The sequence below is a fragment of the Astatotilapia calliptera genome, chromosome 10, assembly GCF_964374335.1.
Source record: "Astatotilapia calliptera chromosome 10, fAstCal68.1, whole genome shotgun sequence".
In the NCBI taxonomy this organism is placed as follows: domain Eukaryota; kingdom Metazoa; phylum Chordata; class Actinopteri; order Cichliformes; family Cichlidae; genus Astatotilapia; species Astatotilapia calliptera.
Window position 1 is genome coordinate 10,659,705 of NC_137431.1, and position 15,628 is coordinate 10,675,332.

The window sequence follows — 15,628 nt, forward strand, 5'->3', positions numbered from 1 at the left end:
TGTAGAGTTTGCATGTGAGTGTGTGGTTGACTGCCTCTCTGGGGTAACCCTGTGATGTAATGTCAACCTGTCCTGCCGCTCAGTTCAGCTGGGATAGACTGCAGCACCAAGAGGGCTTTAAATTGGATAAGCGGTTAAGAAAATCGATTGATAGTTGGGTCTCTAAGCAGATGAATCACACGTAATTGTAGATGACAAGAACAGCATAAAACTCACCTGTAATGACCTTTAAAAAATGGACTAACATCTTCAGTAATGAATTATCAAATCAAATGAATCTTTCTACTGGTGACTTTTAAAAAGCCACCATTAGAAAAGAGAGAGATGGAACGTCCTGGAAGAGCGAGAGCTGCAACTTCCAGGAAGTTGCAACTCTTTTTTCCCTCATAGTCTATTTACCCTGAATTACCCTGTGCACCCTGGCAAGCTGTACACAGAGGAACTGGAGTGGATTTGGGGTAGCTTCAGGACTGCATGTGAAAAGGGGATAAGGCTCTTTGGCTGAACCTACATATGCAGTCTGACAAGTCTAATCTTCTAGCCTCTCAATTCATCAACAAGACAACTTATTCTTCCCCGGTCAATTTAAGGTTAAAGACAACATTAAGCAATCGAATCATCTGGTTTTATCAGAAAAGAACAAGAACCATGGGGAGGCAGACAGCATGCATGAGTCACCTGCTTTCTTACCTTACATCATGCCAATGCGTTCCCACTTAAACCTAGTTCCCAAGATATAAAGATATATCTTATATAAGAAATACTTTGTAATTACTTAAACAGTTTTGTGTATATCTTTTTCCCAGCGCGGTGAAGGTTTTCTTGGGTTACATGTGCAAGATCTTTAAGTGCACAGGCTTTAGCATTGTAGCTTGGGTTTAGTCGAGTTCTACTTCCTTTAACCCTTTAAAGCCAAGCACAGAGCCAAGTCTGCCAGAGCTTATCTTTACATTATTACATGGTGTAGTGGCATATTTGGAGCATTTCAAGTTGCTATCCATCAATACAACCATTATGTCCCAAATTTTAATAATATGCATGCATTAATAAAACAGCTTTGTGTAAGCTATCTAATATTGGTAGAACCAAGCAAGTAATTAAATACTACAAATGTAGATTATTCAAGCCTAGATTACCACTTAAATTCCCAAAGCAGTTTCCCAAAATCTCTAAGAAAAGAGCTGGTATATGTAGCATGCTGCTAACTCGCAAAGATGCTGTTGAAGGGAATAAACAAAAGCCTCACTTCTGCGAAAAATGACTTCTCTTTCTCATCAAATAATGGTGCATTTAAAAAAAAAAGACAACAGATTGCTGTATCTACATATTGCTGGATGCAAGTGAAGACAACACACAGCCACCAGAGGTTCATTTTCTAAGCACAGAGACAGTAGATAAGAGAATAGAAAGTTTAGTCAAAAACTCAGCACTCTGTTTCTGGCTTGCTAAGCTGCTTGTCATCCACAGATGTTGACTAGCAGAGCAGAGCAGCTTGACAGCTGAAGTAGTGTATGTAGTTTTAACAGTCAAAGTGGAAACAAAGCAATAAAAAATCCCAAGGCAAGCATTTTCCTCAAACACCACCATTCAGCGAAAGTTTTCACAAACCACTCGGACCATTTCGTTAAAACATACCCATAAAAGAGTCCCACTGGCAGGGAGGCATTACCTTCTCAAATAGCTTCAGCTGACAGGACTACCTATTATATAAAACAGAAGAGAAAACAGCTTACATCAGCCTGGTGATTTGTGTGTCAGTTTATCTCATTTTATGCGTGGAGATGCGCGGTCGATGCCGTTCCAGCTCACGGATGGTTGACACGAACAGATGTTAGATGTTAGGGTACTACCATTTCCAAGCCACATGTGAGACATGTACTTACAGTAGTCTCTTCTTGCATGCAACATCTGATGCCTCATTGGATTTTACACATCTGTGTGCATATGTGTGCATATTATTGCTAGCACGTGCAGAGAGGCAAGATAGTATATAAAGAACAATCTGGCGGGCTGCTAACATTTGACCCACCTATGCAATCCTTCCCAGAAAGGACATACCTCTGTGTGCATCCTTGCTGGGCATACTAAGAGGTGCTCTGACCTTGGGCTTGTGCTATATGTTAAGTTACATTTACCGACAGAATGCAAACACAGATGGCTGTTCAAAAATCAAGATGTGTAGACAAATATAGAAAATGTAAGCAATGAGCAGTGACAGCATCTGTTGTGTAATCAGACCCTATTTAAAGTTGCAACCTTTACAAAGGCGTTCTTTACAGTGTGCATACATATTTATTTGTGTGAGCCAGTGTATGTGTAGTACTTCAGTTTCTGTCTGCATTTTGTTTTATTCTCTTGGTCTCACTAACTTCAAATATTACTGATCATTTGTACAGTAGTTTGAGACCAGTTGTCAGGATTTCCTTTTTGTTTCTGTGTTTTCTGAAGCTTGATTTGTTTGTTTGAAGCCATCTTTTTGCATCTCCCTGCAGTTTTAAAGCAAATTAAATGGAAAACTCGACTGGGTTTGTACATCAAAGTCTGTTTTGAGGTCTTAGTGACTAGAACTACATATGTGCAAAAAAGCTTCTAAACCATTTGTAGTTTCACAGAAGTCTGACAGCTTGCCTCAACCGAGTTACTGTTAGTTGGAAATAAGATTACATATATTAAAATATACATTGTGGCGTTTTAGAATTAGAAAGAGGTGAACTCACTGAACCTCAGAAGGCTGTTCCTCACCCCTGCTTCAGCATTGACTTTACTACTTCACTTACTGCCAGCATTGCTCATCTAAGACATCAGCCACACTGGACTAGAGACCAGTTGGCAACCTCCTGACAACTTCTGGTTGCTAGGGAAAAATGAGTATTCCACAACTGGTTGGCAAGTAAAATAATTCACAAAAAGGGCTCTGCACCTAAAATCTCTTTGTCATTGTTCAGTCTCTGGCATATTTCTGCCTTCGCCTGTAATTTGCATGGAAATTGTTTGTAAGAACTTGCTAACTAACCACTGAGCTAGCTCCTAGCAAAATAAGAAAAGCAGTTATGACCACTGCAGTTATTAGCCAATAGTAATCTCTCCATCTAAAAAGAAAGGACAGATGTTTGTGAATATTTAAAAAGTTTTTTATCCATTATGAAGGGGGTTCAGCTAGCTTTAGAAGTGGCAGGCACGTCTCTAAGAGACAGGTAGAAGTGCGGTGTCAAACCTTATCCTCTAAATAAGAAAAAAAAGACTAAATAAAATGATACACTGTTCCTTTAAGTGTGCTTTGCTTAGTCAAAAATGCTAATACCAAAATGAGATGAGCAATTTGGGGAATGAACACGTCTCATCCATTTCTCAGTTACTCCACAACTTTAGTGGCTTCTCCAACCACGCAGTCTTACCCCATCACAATGAGTCTTTCCAGCACAATTTAGAGTCATGTACTGTGTATAATTCACATTAATCTTTTTCTAAGTTGGATTTTCAGCTTGACTATGTCTGCACACCAACTTTTCTGATGAGGATTCAGGGTGTCCTTACAAATCATACCTCCTCCATGATATGCCGTAATAAGGCTTTAATCAAGTGGATATTTTTTCCACACAGCTTCTCCTTATTTTGTCATTATGTACATTACTAACTTTAAACATCCTATGACATTGCACCCTGTCTCTGTGCTATATTTAACTATCAATCCCTGTGCCTGCTGACTGGCAGTAGAGTGTGGATACTGTCAGGTTGTGGGCGGAGGGATGAGGTGGCGTTCAACCAACAGTTAGCACCACATAAAGCCTTTATCACACCTAAACGGCTCTGTCTCCCAAAGCCACAGTGAGATAAGCACTGCCCATTCATCTGTAATGATGTGGAAGCAAGAAGGAACTGAACTTGTGAGAAAAAGGCTAACTCTGACACATGGCTGAAAAGGGTGGAGGGCCAGTGGGGTTTGTTCATGCTTTAAAATCATGCTTTAGCCTGTGTTTACTTTTTTGTTATTTATTAGCTTATCATACAATTATTAGTTTTAGGTTTCAAAGTCCTGTGATTATTGGGAAGATGAAAACATAAAGTGTGGCAGCATTACACAATAGTGATTGAAAATGTTCCCTTTGGTATGAAATTTAAATGTTTTTGAAGCCACGTTGGTTGAATATTCTCAGAAATAACCCTGGCTTCACATGCTCATTATAAACTTCTGTTTTCAAAAACCCAAGGTTCGGAGTTTCATAGCATTTTAGAGTTCAAGTTTAAAATATTTCTAGTATTTCTGAAAGCATGTGAGAGCAGCAAAGGGGTGTAACTCTTGTGTAAATATCCTAAAAATAATGTTACTTTCTCAATTTGCGTTTGATTCACATGTCCTGTCTAACGTATGTTAACAGTCACGTAACTTAACGGTCACCGAACGAGTCAACGAGTCGCCACCAAATACAGAATGAAGAATTTGAAAAGGTGCCGCTAATTTATGTAACACAAATTCGCAACGGTGAATGTCATTGCACTTTATACTGTTAACAAAAGACTTTAGAATATGACAGACAAAAACCTCGCAGTTCCCACTGAGCAAGCACTTGGAAACAGTGAGGAGAAAACTTCCTTTTAACATGATGAAAACCCTGAGAGAATTCTAAATACAGCCTAAATCCATTAGGGAGCCATCGCACAACATGTAGCAACTGCCAAGATAATTCTGAGACTTTTCAGAGTCTATTCAGATGACACAACATAAGGTGCACTCTACACACAGTATTCTCCAATCTTATTAGCAAAGTGGTAAAAATGCAGCCTTAAAATATAAGGAAAGGGTTTAAATAGATGTTAGCCAAATGTTTATTAAGTTTAAATAGGTGACTAACATGACAGTTTCGTTCGGTGCTTAATGATTTTCATCCTGACTAGAATTATTAAATGTTGAGCTAGCATGATAACATTTTATAAACACTTATTCTAATACAGAACATGAATTGTATAGCCATGCTAGCTGCTAGCAGTGTGTTGAGCTAAGTCATGCTAATGTGTAGAAAATACAGTCGTTATTATAGCAAACATACTTGATTACTGTGATACCATAGACTGGCTAAATAGCTCTGACTTAAATACAAATGACGCACTGTATAATATCTGGTTTAAGTTCGGTGAGATAGTTAGCACAAGAGTGCATCCTTCTGTCCTGCTGTGTCTCTTGCAGCTTTATAAAACAGCCTGACCTGACAGAGCTTTTATTCACATGTCTTTACTCAAACCTGCGACCTGTCTGTGTCTTCCAGGTTTAATTGGTATCCCAGCTGCAGCTCTGGACCCTTCAGGAGCTCCAAAGAGGAAGACATATGAGACCACAGAGTCTACTGGAGAATGCTGTCTGGCCCTCAACCTCACCATGGCGCTCTAGGAACACCGTTAACCTGCCCCCTTCCACCAATCCTCTTTTTGCCTTTGTCATCCCCCATATCCCACTGAGTTTGTGATCCCTTTCTGCTCCCAGCTGAAGTCCCTTTGATATGAGTACAAGAGCTTTTATTTTGGACATGTTGTTTTTTCCATTCAGCGCTGCCAGCCACCAGGGCTATGGCGGCAAGCATCACTATTCTACTCAGCAGGTTGCTAATCACTGTCTGGTGTGGCTCTTGGGACTAGTGCTGCACCTGACGATTTCCTCGTGTCAACGAGTTGACCTGAAACACCCCATAGTATCCACGAGTTACGGAAAGGTCCGTGGTATCAGGAAAGAGCTCAACAATGAAATCTTGGGCCCAGTGGAACAGTATTTAGGTGTGCCATATGCCACCGCACCTATTGGCGAGAGGCGCTTCCAGCCTCCTGAAGCCCCAGGTTCCTGGCAAGAGATTCGCAATGCCACTCATTTTGCGCCTGTGTGTCCTCAGAATGTGCACGGGGTGCTTCCTGAGATCATGTTACCAGTGTGGTTCACAGACAACCTGGATGCTGCAGCCACCTATGTTCAGAACCAGAGTGAGGACTGCCTTTACCTCAACATTTATGTCCCCACTGAAGATGGTGAGTCCGTAATGTGAGGCGTAGCTTGTATTACATGCAAGTGGAAAGTCTTGCATTGAGTGTCTCTGTCGGCGAATTCTCGTTAATAATTTGCACCAGTTTGTGTCACAACTGTATCACAGAGAAAGAACAGATTGTACTTTTCTTGTCATTTTCACATTTTATACTGAGTGTAAGTACTCCATGAAATAGTGTCAGTTTGATAAATTTATCTGGATCGTATTCAGAGGAAGATAAGCCAAAAGACAATCAGGAGATTTCCAAAGAAGGTCTGTTTAAATTACTATTGATTGGGCCTAATTGTTTAGAAATGTTAATGCTGCAACAAAGTTATATGTTTTAGTTTTATTGCTCATGTGCAACTCATTTTAACATGGATGGATGGATATCATTAGACTTTTAAAAATGAAAGCAAAAACATTTTAGCTGCTTATTATGCTATTTTTAACAGCACTGTGTTGTAATATCCTTTAGCTTGACTGGTGCTCATTTGTTTCCAGCCATTTTCTTAACATAGGGTCACAGCTGTCGTGGGGTGAGAGGAGGGTATCACCCTGGAGTGTTCACCAGTCCATCACATGGCTAACGCAAACAGACAGATTCATATCTTCACCACTTAAACTAAATGCATGTGTTTGGAGTGTGGGAGGAAACCCATTATGCACAAGGAAACCATACAAACTCTACAGTCTAAAAACTTTTATGAAAACTTAGCGTTTGTTTGTTTTTTTTCCATTTAGTTTTTGACAAACTTGTAAGTGTAGAGCAATGTTGCTAAGAGAATCAAACCAAAGAATCCCCTGTAGCCACACAGCTGTCCTTCACACTATGACTTTATACCATTCAAGTGTTTTCAGAGGAAGGTAACTCTCTTCTTCTACCAACTCTTCACCAGCAATTATGACTATGACAGTACTGTCAATACTGTTAGCAGTGCTTTTTCAATAATGAATTCCTACTTATCAAAGTCACACCCAGTGTGGTTGCAACATAACATAATGTGACATCACATCACATCAAATGACACTGTTGCAACCATTTCCACAGTGGTTGAAACCATGTGCAGTGAACTTGCAGTCTTGTTAGCTTTCAAATGGTTATTTCAAAGACAAGGACCAGGTCCGCCACATCTCAACCTGTGTTAAGATGGTGATAAAACATCAGTAAGACAGAGTCAGTCTGCTCTTAGTTTGTAACATGCCAGAACCTCATGAATTTGAATTAAAAATTCAGAAATACACGAATAGTGACATAATTACTGCAGGATAACAATTTAACTGCAAAATGACCTTGCATTTTATATGTTTACAACCCCACAGATCAAGCCGAGTACGCTGTTGCAAAGAGACACAAATGAGTTGCGCTCATCGGCGCAGAGTAACTCAGAATGATTGCAACGTGTTCTCAACCAGTCTGCGTTTATCTATTAGATGGCAGTTATTTGGAAACCTTTAACAACCTTCCTGAGAGCGACTGCAGACAGTCTGAGTCTAACCACAACTGTTTGGAAATAGTTTGCCTTCCACCAGGCAACCTGTGCAAGCCATCGAAAGTGGTCACCCAGAGGTTGAGGGTGTTTCATACTGAACATTTGGGTCACTGTGACTGTTTGGATCTTATTGCTGAATGCGAAAAAATTCAACACAATCACTGATTTTTGCTAGTTCCATATTTTTACTCTAGCATGACTGAGCTTTTAGCTCATGTCCCATTTGCTGTCTATCACTTTATAGGTTGCTCCAGTTAAGAGTTTACATATAAAGACAATATGATTGACTTATAATTGTCAAAAATATGCCTGTATAATATTGAGCTCTGAGATTGGCATTCATACTGTCTCATGCAGTAATAGGAACTGTCTCCTCAAAGTTACGCTGCCAATATGGTGATTTTTTTATTAGGTTATTAAAATATATAACAAATACAATACATTGCCAAGCATAACCTTGTTTACTCCACATGGGCTACCTGGGTGTAGTTCTTGCATTAATGAGCCAGCGGAGAGCGTTTGTGAAAGCAGATGGGCAGGTAAGAGAACATGGGATCAAAGTCTGACTTCGGAGGCAAAGCATATGCTGCTGATGATAGTGAGCAAGGCTAATGATAAAATGTTAAAAAGCCTATGATTAATGGGTTCACCTGAGACTTACCTGAGAGTATTCAAGCAAAACACATGTTTATGCATTACAGCTGCTGCAAATATATGAAGCCTAGCCCGAAGATTAGTCTAGAGTGGCGTAAAACATTCTTGTTTCAACAATGAAGCTGGAATGAAAACTTATATATCATTGATGAGTGCTCCCATGCCCCCCCGCCCTCCCAGAGAAGATGGTAATGTTAATTTCAAGTGGAAAAAATGAGCGTTAGCGTAGTAGAAAGTGATGACAGAGATTATCAAGTGATTTAAATTCCTCTTAACATGACGGAAAGTGTGCATATTCTGGCCATAAGGACAGAATTAGTGGAATATCTAAGCTATATACATATATTTACAAAAAGGATTATTTAGACTTTTCTGTGTTATTCCCATGGGGAAAGGTGTGCAAATGAGTGAGACAGATTTTACCCTGTCTGCTTGTCAGAATCTGTCACTTATTGTCACGGGTCACCACTTACACAAGGCCAATGCCTTCCCCAAGGATATGTTTTGCCTTGTGTGTGTGAGAGAGAGAAATAGAGACGGGAGGAGAGTGATATGCCCCAGGAATCAGATACATTTTTCACATATTACCGCTGTCATAATCTCTCAAATTGCTTATATGATGTTAAACTGGTGGTTTTATCGGATGGAGCAGATTTTTTTTAAGTGTTTCACTGTGACATTTAAAGTATTATTATAATCTGAGATCATTTTTTTGGGATCACTCACTTAAAAACTTTAAAACAAAAAGATCAACCACAAACAAAGCATCCATCCTGATGTCATGAAACGTTTTCCTTTAGACATTTATAATTGGTCGACCTCTGTAAAATTAATTGTTGTCATGTTTCCAAGACAGTGCATGTCCATTTCATTAGTGATCCCATGGGGCCTCCACTGGATTTACATTTATAGTTTAGAATAGGATTTCTGGAACAATAGGATTCATTGCCATTAGATTTGGATGAAGATGAACTGCACTTTAGAATTTTGTGCTATTATTTGGCCCTGATTTTTTGTTCCCATGATAATTTGGTTTATATTGACATCAGCTGTCGTTTTTATACTACTTGTAAATACAACAGAGGGACATCGTGCTCAAAGGACCGAAAGTCTTTTCAGAAAAGACTAAAATAATTCCATTCCATTGTTTAAAAAAAGCCTAACAAAAGGTTATTTGTGGTCAAAATTAACAAAGAAATGTCAGAATTATCAGATGTGACTAGTGATTATATGCATCCAGTATTATATCCTGGTAACCACAGAAATTAAAGTTAAATTTGATTGTGTTTTTTCTCTAAACAAATGCCCAAATAAGAGCCCAGAGGCATTTTAAAGCTAAGTTTTAAGATTTACTGGTGGAAGCACATTGGCCTCACTGATCATCTGTTCCTGTAGACTCTTAGTGATGTTTCAGCCAGACTGAGCTTTTTATCTACAGGAGTAGGTTTGTTTTCTAAAGTGATGGTCAAGCATGTATAAAGGTTGGCTGCTGGGGCTGTGTTTGGCAACGAGGAGTTGCATTCCCACGCACAACGGATGTAGGTGGGCCAAAATGAATTGTCAGCACAAATTCATAAAGAGCTTTTAGAGTTCAGTGTTATGTAGTATCCTCTAGTCATGCACCTTCTGACTGGGATTTTTATTTCATACCCAGAAATACTCTTTCTGACCATGTTCGTCATGTGATTGGTTGGACATGAAGAAGCTTTATTTCTTTCTGCATCCGTTCACCCGTCCTGCTCTCTCTCCTCCCTAAAACCATCCCCTACCCCTTCTCCTCTCTGCTCTCCTCACTCCTCCATCTTTATGCAGATGGCGGTAGAAGGGGTTACTGTTCTGAATGCAAATGAGCTCAGTGCCCTTCCCCAACAGGCCACTATGTAGCCTGCTACTTCTTCAACTTTGTAGTACCATGTAAATAGCACAAATGTTTTCCCCGATTGAACAGTGAGATTTGTACTCTCACTTTATCTCTCTTTTGCTCTCTACCACCTTCTCTAGTGTTCCACCCTAACTCTTAGCATTTGGTCAGGCTGTCAGGCAAGAGCACTGTTTCATCGCATTTCCTATTTCCCCAAGACACTCCCCAGCCAAAAGCCTGAGATTCTTCATTTTTATTACCGCTAGAGCAGGCATTTACCGTGCTCTTTATTAAAAACCATATTTCAGGAGGCAGGACAGCGGAGGCAAGAATGGAGCTGGGGGCTGGGGCCACAGTAGAAGAGATAGAGAGCAAAAGGATAGGACTGCATGTGCTAGAAGCTGCAGGAAGTGGGGGTGTTGATCTGAAGCTGTGTCTGACACCTTGTCAAGCAGACAGGCCACCACAGACATGACATACTGCAGCTTCATCCCGATTACTGCACTGAGGAAATGGAGAGGGACGGGAGACAGCTTGCGTACTGGCCACTAGCTCACTGAACCGAACAGAAACGCTGTCGACTGAGAGATGGAGCTGCATTAGGTCAAACAGTACTGGGACAACCCAAGCTAAATGTTCCTGCATAGGCCGTAGCATTTCACTGACCAGTGGCCCATTACATCATGTGGCACTCAGCCTACCGGCAGGCTTCTCTGCTGATGGGAAGCAGATGGAATGGATGTTTTTGACCCAAAAAGCGTATGTTTTTCCCTTTGGCTAGGTCCTACTTTTTGTCTTGTGTAATCCATTGTAGTATTTCTTCAAACCCTAGTCAAGTCGGGCAAGACCTAGATACTGCCATGAGCAGTTATTTTAGTGCAAATTCAGTATATTAAACACACAAGCGCAGCCACTGTAGCATTTAGCCATGATGGAAAATAGCCACAATAAAACCACTACCAATGCTAAAATGATTTATCCAGTGACTTAGATAATTTAGTGATGTTTCTCATAGAGCCACTGTGGAATTTGTAGTGTATAATAAATGTCTCAACATCTGGATTGTTGTGAAGTTAAGTTCAGACTTGAGTCATTTTGGTGACTCGTTTTTTTATTCAAGTAATTTGGTTTATGAATAAACACCTGCAAAACCAGTGGCATTCCCATCAACCTCATCTGCACTGTGCTTTGTGGTTAGGCTTGTCAGTGCTAGCATGTTGACATGTAGCTTAAACCAATTAAGCCAACTTAGGTGATTTTGGGCTGGTGCAGATGAAAGATGACCACCACAATTGAATTGTGCTGGTCATCTTTGGATGATTTTCCGTTTTGGCTCCACAACAGTAGTCCAACATCCAGCTGTTATCCAGCTGTCCTTTGCAAGTAGCAAAGGATTCATAGATGCGCATCATACCCCGGGATTCAGGAGGTATTATCAGTCATACAGTCTCCGGGCATCAAACTTGATATCTTACACCAAACCATCACAGTGTGGCTCTCAATGAACTCTCAATGACATTTCAGACATCTCGGGATGTCTGAAATGTCAGTCTTTAGGGGCCGTTACAGAAATGCTAGCATGGCTGTAGCCTTTACACTGGGCTTTGGCTAGCTGTGCTAGGCTTTTAAACTGATTATTTCATAGTGAAAATAATACTAAAGAAGAAAAGATTCTTCAGTGTTTTTTCTGTTTTTTAACAAATTTACTGTGGATATCTTTGGGCGATATCTGCTCCATGACAAAGTGTGGATGTGCTGCTCATCTTCACATAAAGTTTAAGTCTTATTAGGCATGAGGACTTTGAACTGAAATCCGAGTAGTCCATCCATTAAGCGGGAAGGTGTGGTTTTAGAGTGGTGATAAGTAGTGAGGAAGTGCCGACAAGATAGGGTAGTAATGTGCCCTTCTATCCATTACTGGTCTGCTTACCTGCCTGCTCTGTAGTCCAGGACCTACGACTATACCATCTCCCGCTATGGCACTAAGTGCTCTCTGGATCAGGCGCCTGATGATGGTGTTCATGGGATGCCGCAAATCCATTCAGCATTGATCCTGTCCCATTTTAATGGAAGATAAACATTTTATACCAGGAAACCATATTCATACAGATAGAGATGTGAAAATGCTGCATTATAATGGTGGAGTGCTGGGTGTTTCCTTTGTCAATAGATGAGAACTACTGTGAAAGGTATATATGCCATAACTTTACAAGACGATTTTCAGCAAAAGGGTAGAAACAGGCATGTCAGCAGCACAGAAGCAGAGTGATAACCCTCTTGGCAATCGAGTATAGAGCAAATTTAAAAGACTGCAACAATATTTCATTGGAAAGAGGGAAATTTGCTGCTGGGTGTGTACAAGGACGACAGCACAAGTTGATTGTAAACTGTTAACATTCCTTGCGTGGTGTGTGATTTAAATGTGTGTGGGACTGCAGGTGTTTTAGTGTATTTTGTGACTTTCTTCCAAACGGGCAAGCGGCAGCTGTAGACGACACAAAATGCAGCATTAAGTGTTTGCTGATGAAAAAGCCCCACTGACAGAAGCCAAGAAAAAAAACAAATTAATGGGATCCTTATCAGTTAAGACTTACAGAGGTTGACATGCCAGGGCGTTGGCTGGTCACGGTGATAAATGCTCGTTATTGGCTCTCCCCTATAGTGCATTTAACTGGTGTCACCATTAAAGCTTAATGCAGAGCTCCTCTTTGACCTTGATGAGGCCAATTCTGTCACAAACCCATGCAGGTGGCATAACCGTCAAAAACCCCCAACTTCCTCTTGGCAAATTAGGTAGGCAAGACTTTTAAGTCATGTTTTAGGTTTAGGCTAGTGTTTCTAATATATATTCAGTCACATTTATACAGGAGTGAAGGGATGAACCTTGTGTTTTGAGTCCTCAGAGCAGGACACGCAGCATCTTGGCATTCCTTTGCTTTTTCTGACCCAAAAGAGTGATGGCTTGATTCTGTTTATTGATTTTTCTTTACAAAGCAGCAGTGTGTCAAGACTGATTGGGAGAAGGGTTGAGGAGAAGTGGCCTCTGGGGTCATTTACGAGGCAGTCCGTGACTAGATCCTAAGCAGATGAAACAGATGAGTTTGGGGGTTATATTTTTAAAGGAAACAGTGTGTAATCCTTGTACACAGCCACTGAAATGAAACCGAGAAACAGCATATTTTTTCCCTCTCTTTTAATCCTTTTCTTAATTTTTTTTCTGTTTTGTTTTTTTGTACCAGTGCAACCTTTTTGAATTTTGTCTTTTGTCTTTTTTCTAAACCTCAGGTCCGCTCACAAAAAAACACGATGAGTCTTCAATGAACAGACCCAGGGATGAAGGTATTTTAATTGCATGTTTTTTTCCCCTCATGCTCTATTTTTCAAACTCCATGGGGGTTGTGGTGTTTTCATCTGTGTTAATAACCATCTGAGCGTAATCACCCTATGTGCACATTACATTGTCCTGTGTTAACTGCCTTTATTAGCATACAAATCTGTCACTCCTTCTCATAGGCACGCATTTTGGTCGTATAAAAGCCACATACAAAGTATTTGTTTTTTATTCCACCCTTGTCACAAATGCTGCGTTTTGTGTGCTTGCACGGGGAGCTAATTAACTTTCCTTGCTTGGTTGCTGTGTGGTTGATTAACCACACTCTGATGTTCTGGCTATCCAGCGTGACGCATCACTGAAAATCGATATTCAGTCCTTCTTCACCTGCGCTTTTATTCTTGGACTAAAGTTCTCGTGAATTGCTCGGCTAAATTATCGTCCTTCATAATGTTATTGGGCTCTACCCAATCCTTCATTTTTAAAGTGGGAAAAAGTGAAGGACTTCTGCATATTTCTGCCACTGTAGTATATTTTGAAGATCACTGCAGACAAGGGGAGATGCTCGCACTACACTTTACTGGTGCACCAAAATCTGTGCAGACAATTAGTGCGTGTGTTTTTGTACACGTGCCCAGGCTTACTGTATATTGCATAGTATTATACACACATGCAGTGCTCCACATTTCCATTTGTGCATGTGTGTGTGCGTGCATGTGTGTCTACTTGAGCACAGCGCATGTGCAACTCAACACACGAGCGCGTGTGCTCCAGTTTGCGCCTCAGTGTGTGTTTGTGTGTTTTGTATTTCAGGCTCTGTGCTATTTCAGTATTGAATTCTCCCTTCCTTGCATTTCTAATTGCTGTGTTTTAAAAAGAGACAGATGTAGCTAATCCAATTGTGTGGTTTCTTAACGGTGAAAACAGAACTAAGGATCCATGCAGGATTGTAAAGGAGAGGAGCAGAATGATTGAATAGAGATGAAAGAAAAGAAAAAAGCTGAACACTGCGAGAGCACTGGCGAGGGCAGCGGTGGGGGAGAGGAGGGGGGAAAAAACAGTCATAATGAAGACAAGTGCATTATGAAATGACATTTATAGAGCTTTGAAAGTGAGAGAGATGTGGAGAAGGAGAGAGTGAGAGGGTGGATGAGTAGGAGACTGGTAGAGCTTGACATTTATGCCGACACCTGATGGATCCTGACAGGATCAGGAGGGCTAGGGCATGGCTGAATTCCTCGCTTAATTGTTTAGGTATGGATTGGACAGAGTTTCTTAAACATTGTTGTAAAACAGTAGTATTAGCGCTTTGTTGCTGGAAAGTTTTTTCTGTGAAAGTGTAGAGTCTTGGCTGTGGGTCCGGGTGCGAAAATTGTTCAAGTGCTGAGGCAGGCTGAAAACTTTTACACCCAAATCAATGAAGATTTCCATAAGGGAATGAATGAGAGAGGACCGGAGGAATGGAAAAGTGGAAAGTGGGCAGTATCTGTTGGAAACAGTAAGACATTAATGTGAGAATGTCTGTGCAGGACAAAGGTGGATATTGAGTAGGACAGTATCAGGTTAGGTGGAAATGAGAGAAGCGAATAATGTGCCAGTGTTATGGGGGGAGGAAGGGAAGACAGCCAGCTCCTTATTGGCTTTATAGGCTCAAATTTGGACTGAGTGGATCACCCTCCATCGTCTCATCATTTTTGCATTTGTGTTGAGCTTCTTTCAATTGTTCCGACACGTCCCTCTCTTAAACACATTCAAATATTCCATCTTTTTAAAACTGAAATATTGTGTGACAAAATCTCCAGAGAATGCATAGCTAGGCATTTGTATGCCTGTACCCCCCCCCCCCCCCCCAAAAAAATTATGCAAACGCACATTTTTAATTGTGACTGTGCATGCGCGTATGAGCTTTTATTCAAAATTAATGATTTTTTCATTGTTATCTTTATTTTTAAAATTTTAGCTTTATTAGGATAGTGAATATTTTCTCGCCTTTGTTGTTATTAGAAAAACAAGATAAGATCGGCAAAAATAGTTATACAGTCATGTGAAAAAGAAGGTTTTCACAGGACTGCCACTTTTGGCAGCAATAACTTGACCTAATCATTTTCTGTATGACTTTATCAGTTTGTCACATCACCGTGGAGGAATTTGGGAGCTCTCTTCTATACATAGTTGCTTCACTTTATTGAGACCTTAAGGTTGTCACAGCATTTCAGCTGGGTTGAGGTCTTAGCCATTGATTCTTTTCTTTTTTCAGCCCTTCTTATGTAGATTTGCTGCTGTG

At 40.5% G+C, this 15,628-nt stretch overlaps 1 protein-coding gene across 2 annotated transcripts in view; it reads left to right on the forward strand.

Annotated features, from left to right (window-relative positions):
- nlgn2b (neuroligin 2b) overlaps nucleotides 1-15,628 on the forward strand; it is a 66,237-nt gene that overhangs the window by 18,880 nt on the left and 31,729 nt on the right. For both annotated transcript variants that reach the window (XM_026181505.2, XM_026181506.2), the window contains exons 2-3: nucleotides 5,262-6,009; nucleotides 13,299-13,352. In XM_026181505.2, coding sequence (XP_026037290.1) covers nucleotides 5,493-6,009; nucleotides 13,299-13,352 — 571 coding nt within the window. In that variant the 5' untranslated portion in view covers nucleotides 5,262-5,492. The remainder of the gene's footprint in view (nucleotides 1-5,261; nucleotides 6,010-13,298; nucleotides 13,353-15,628) is intronic.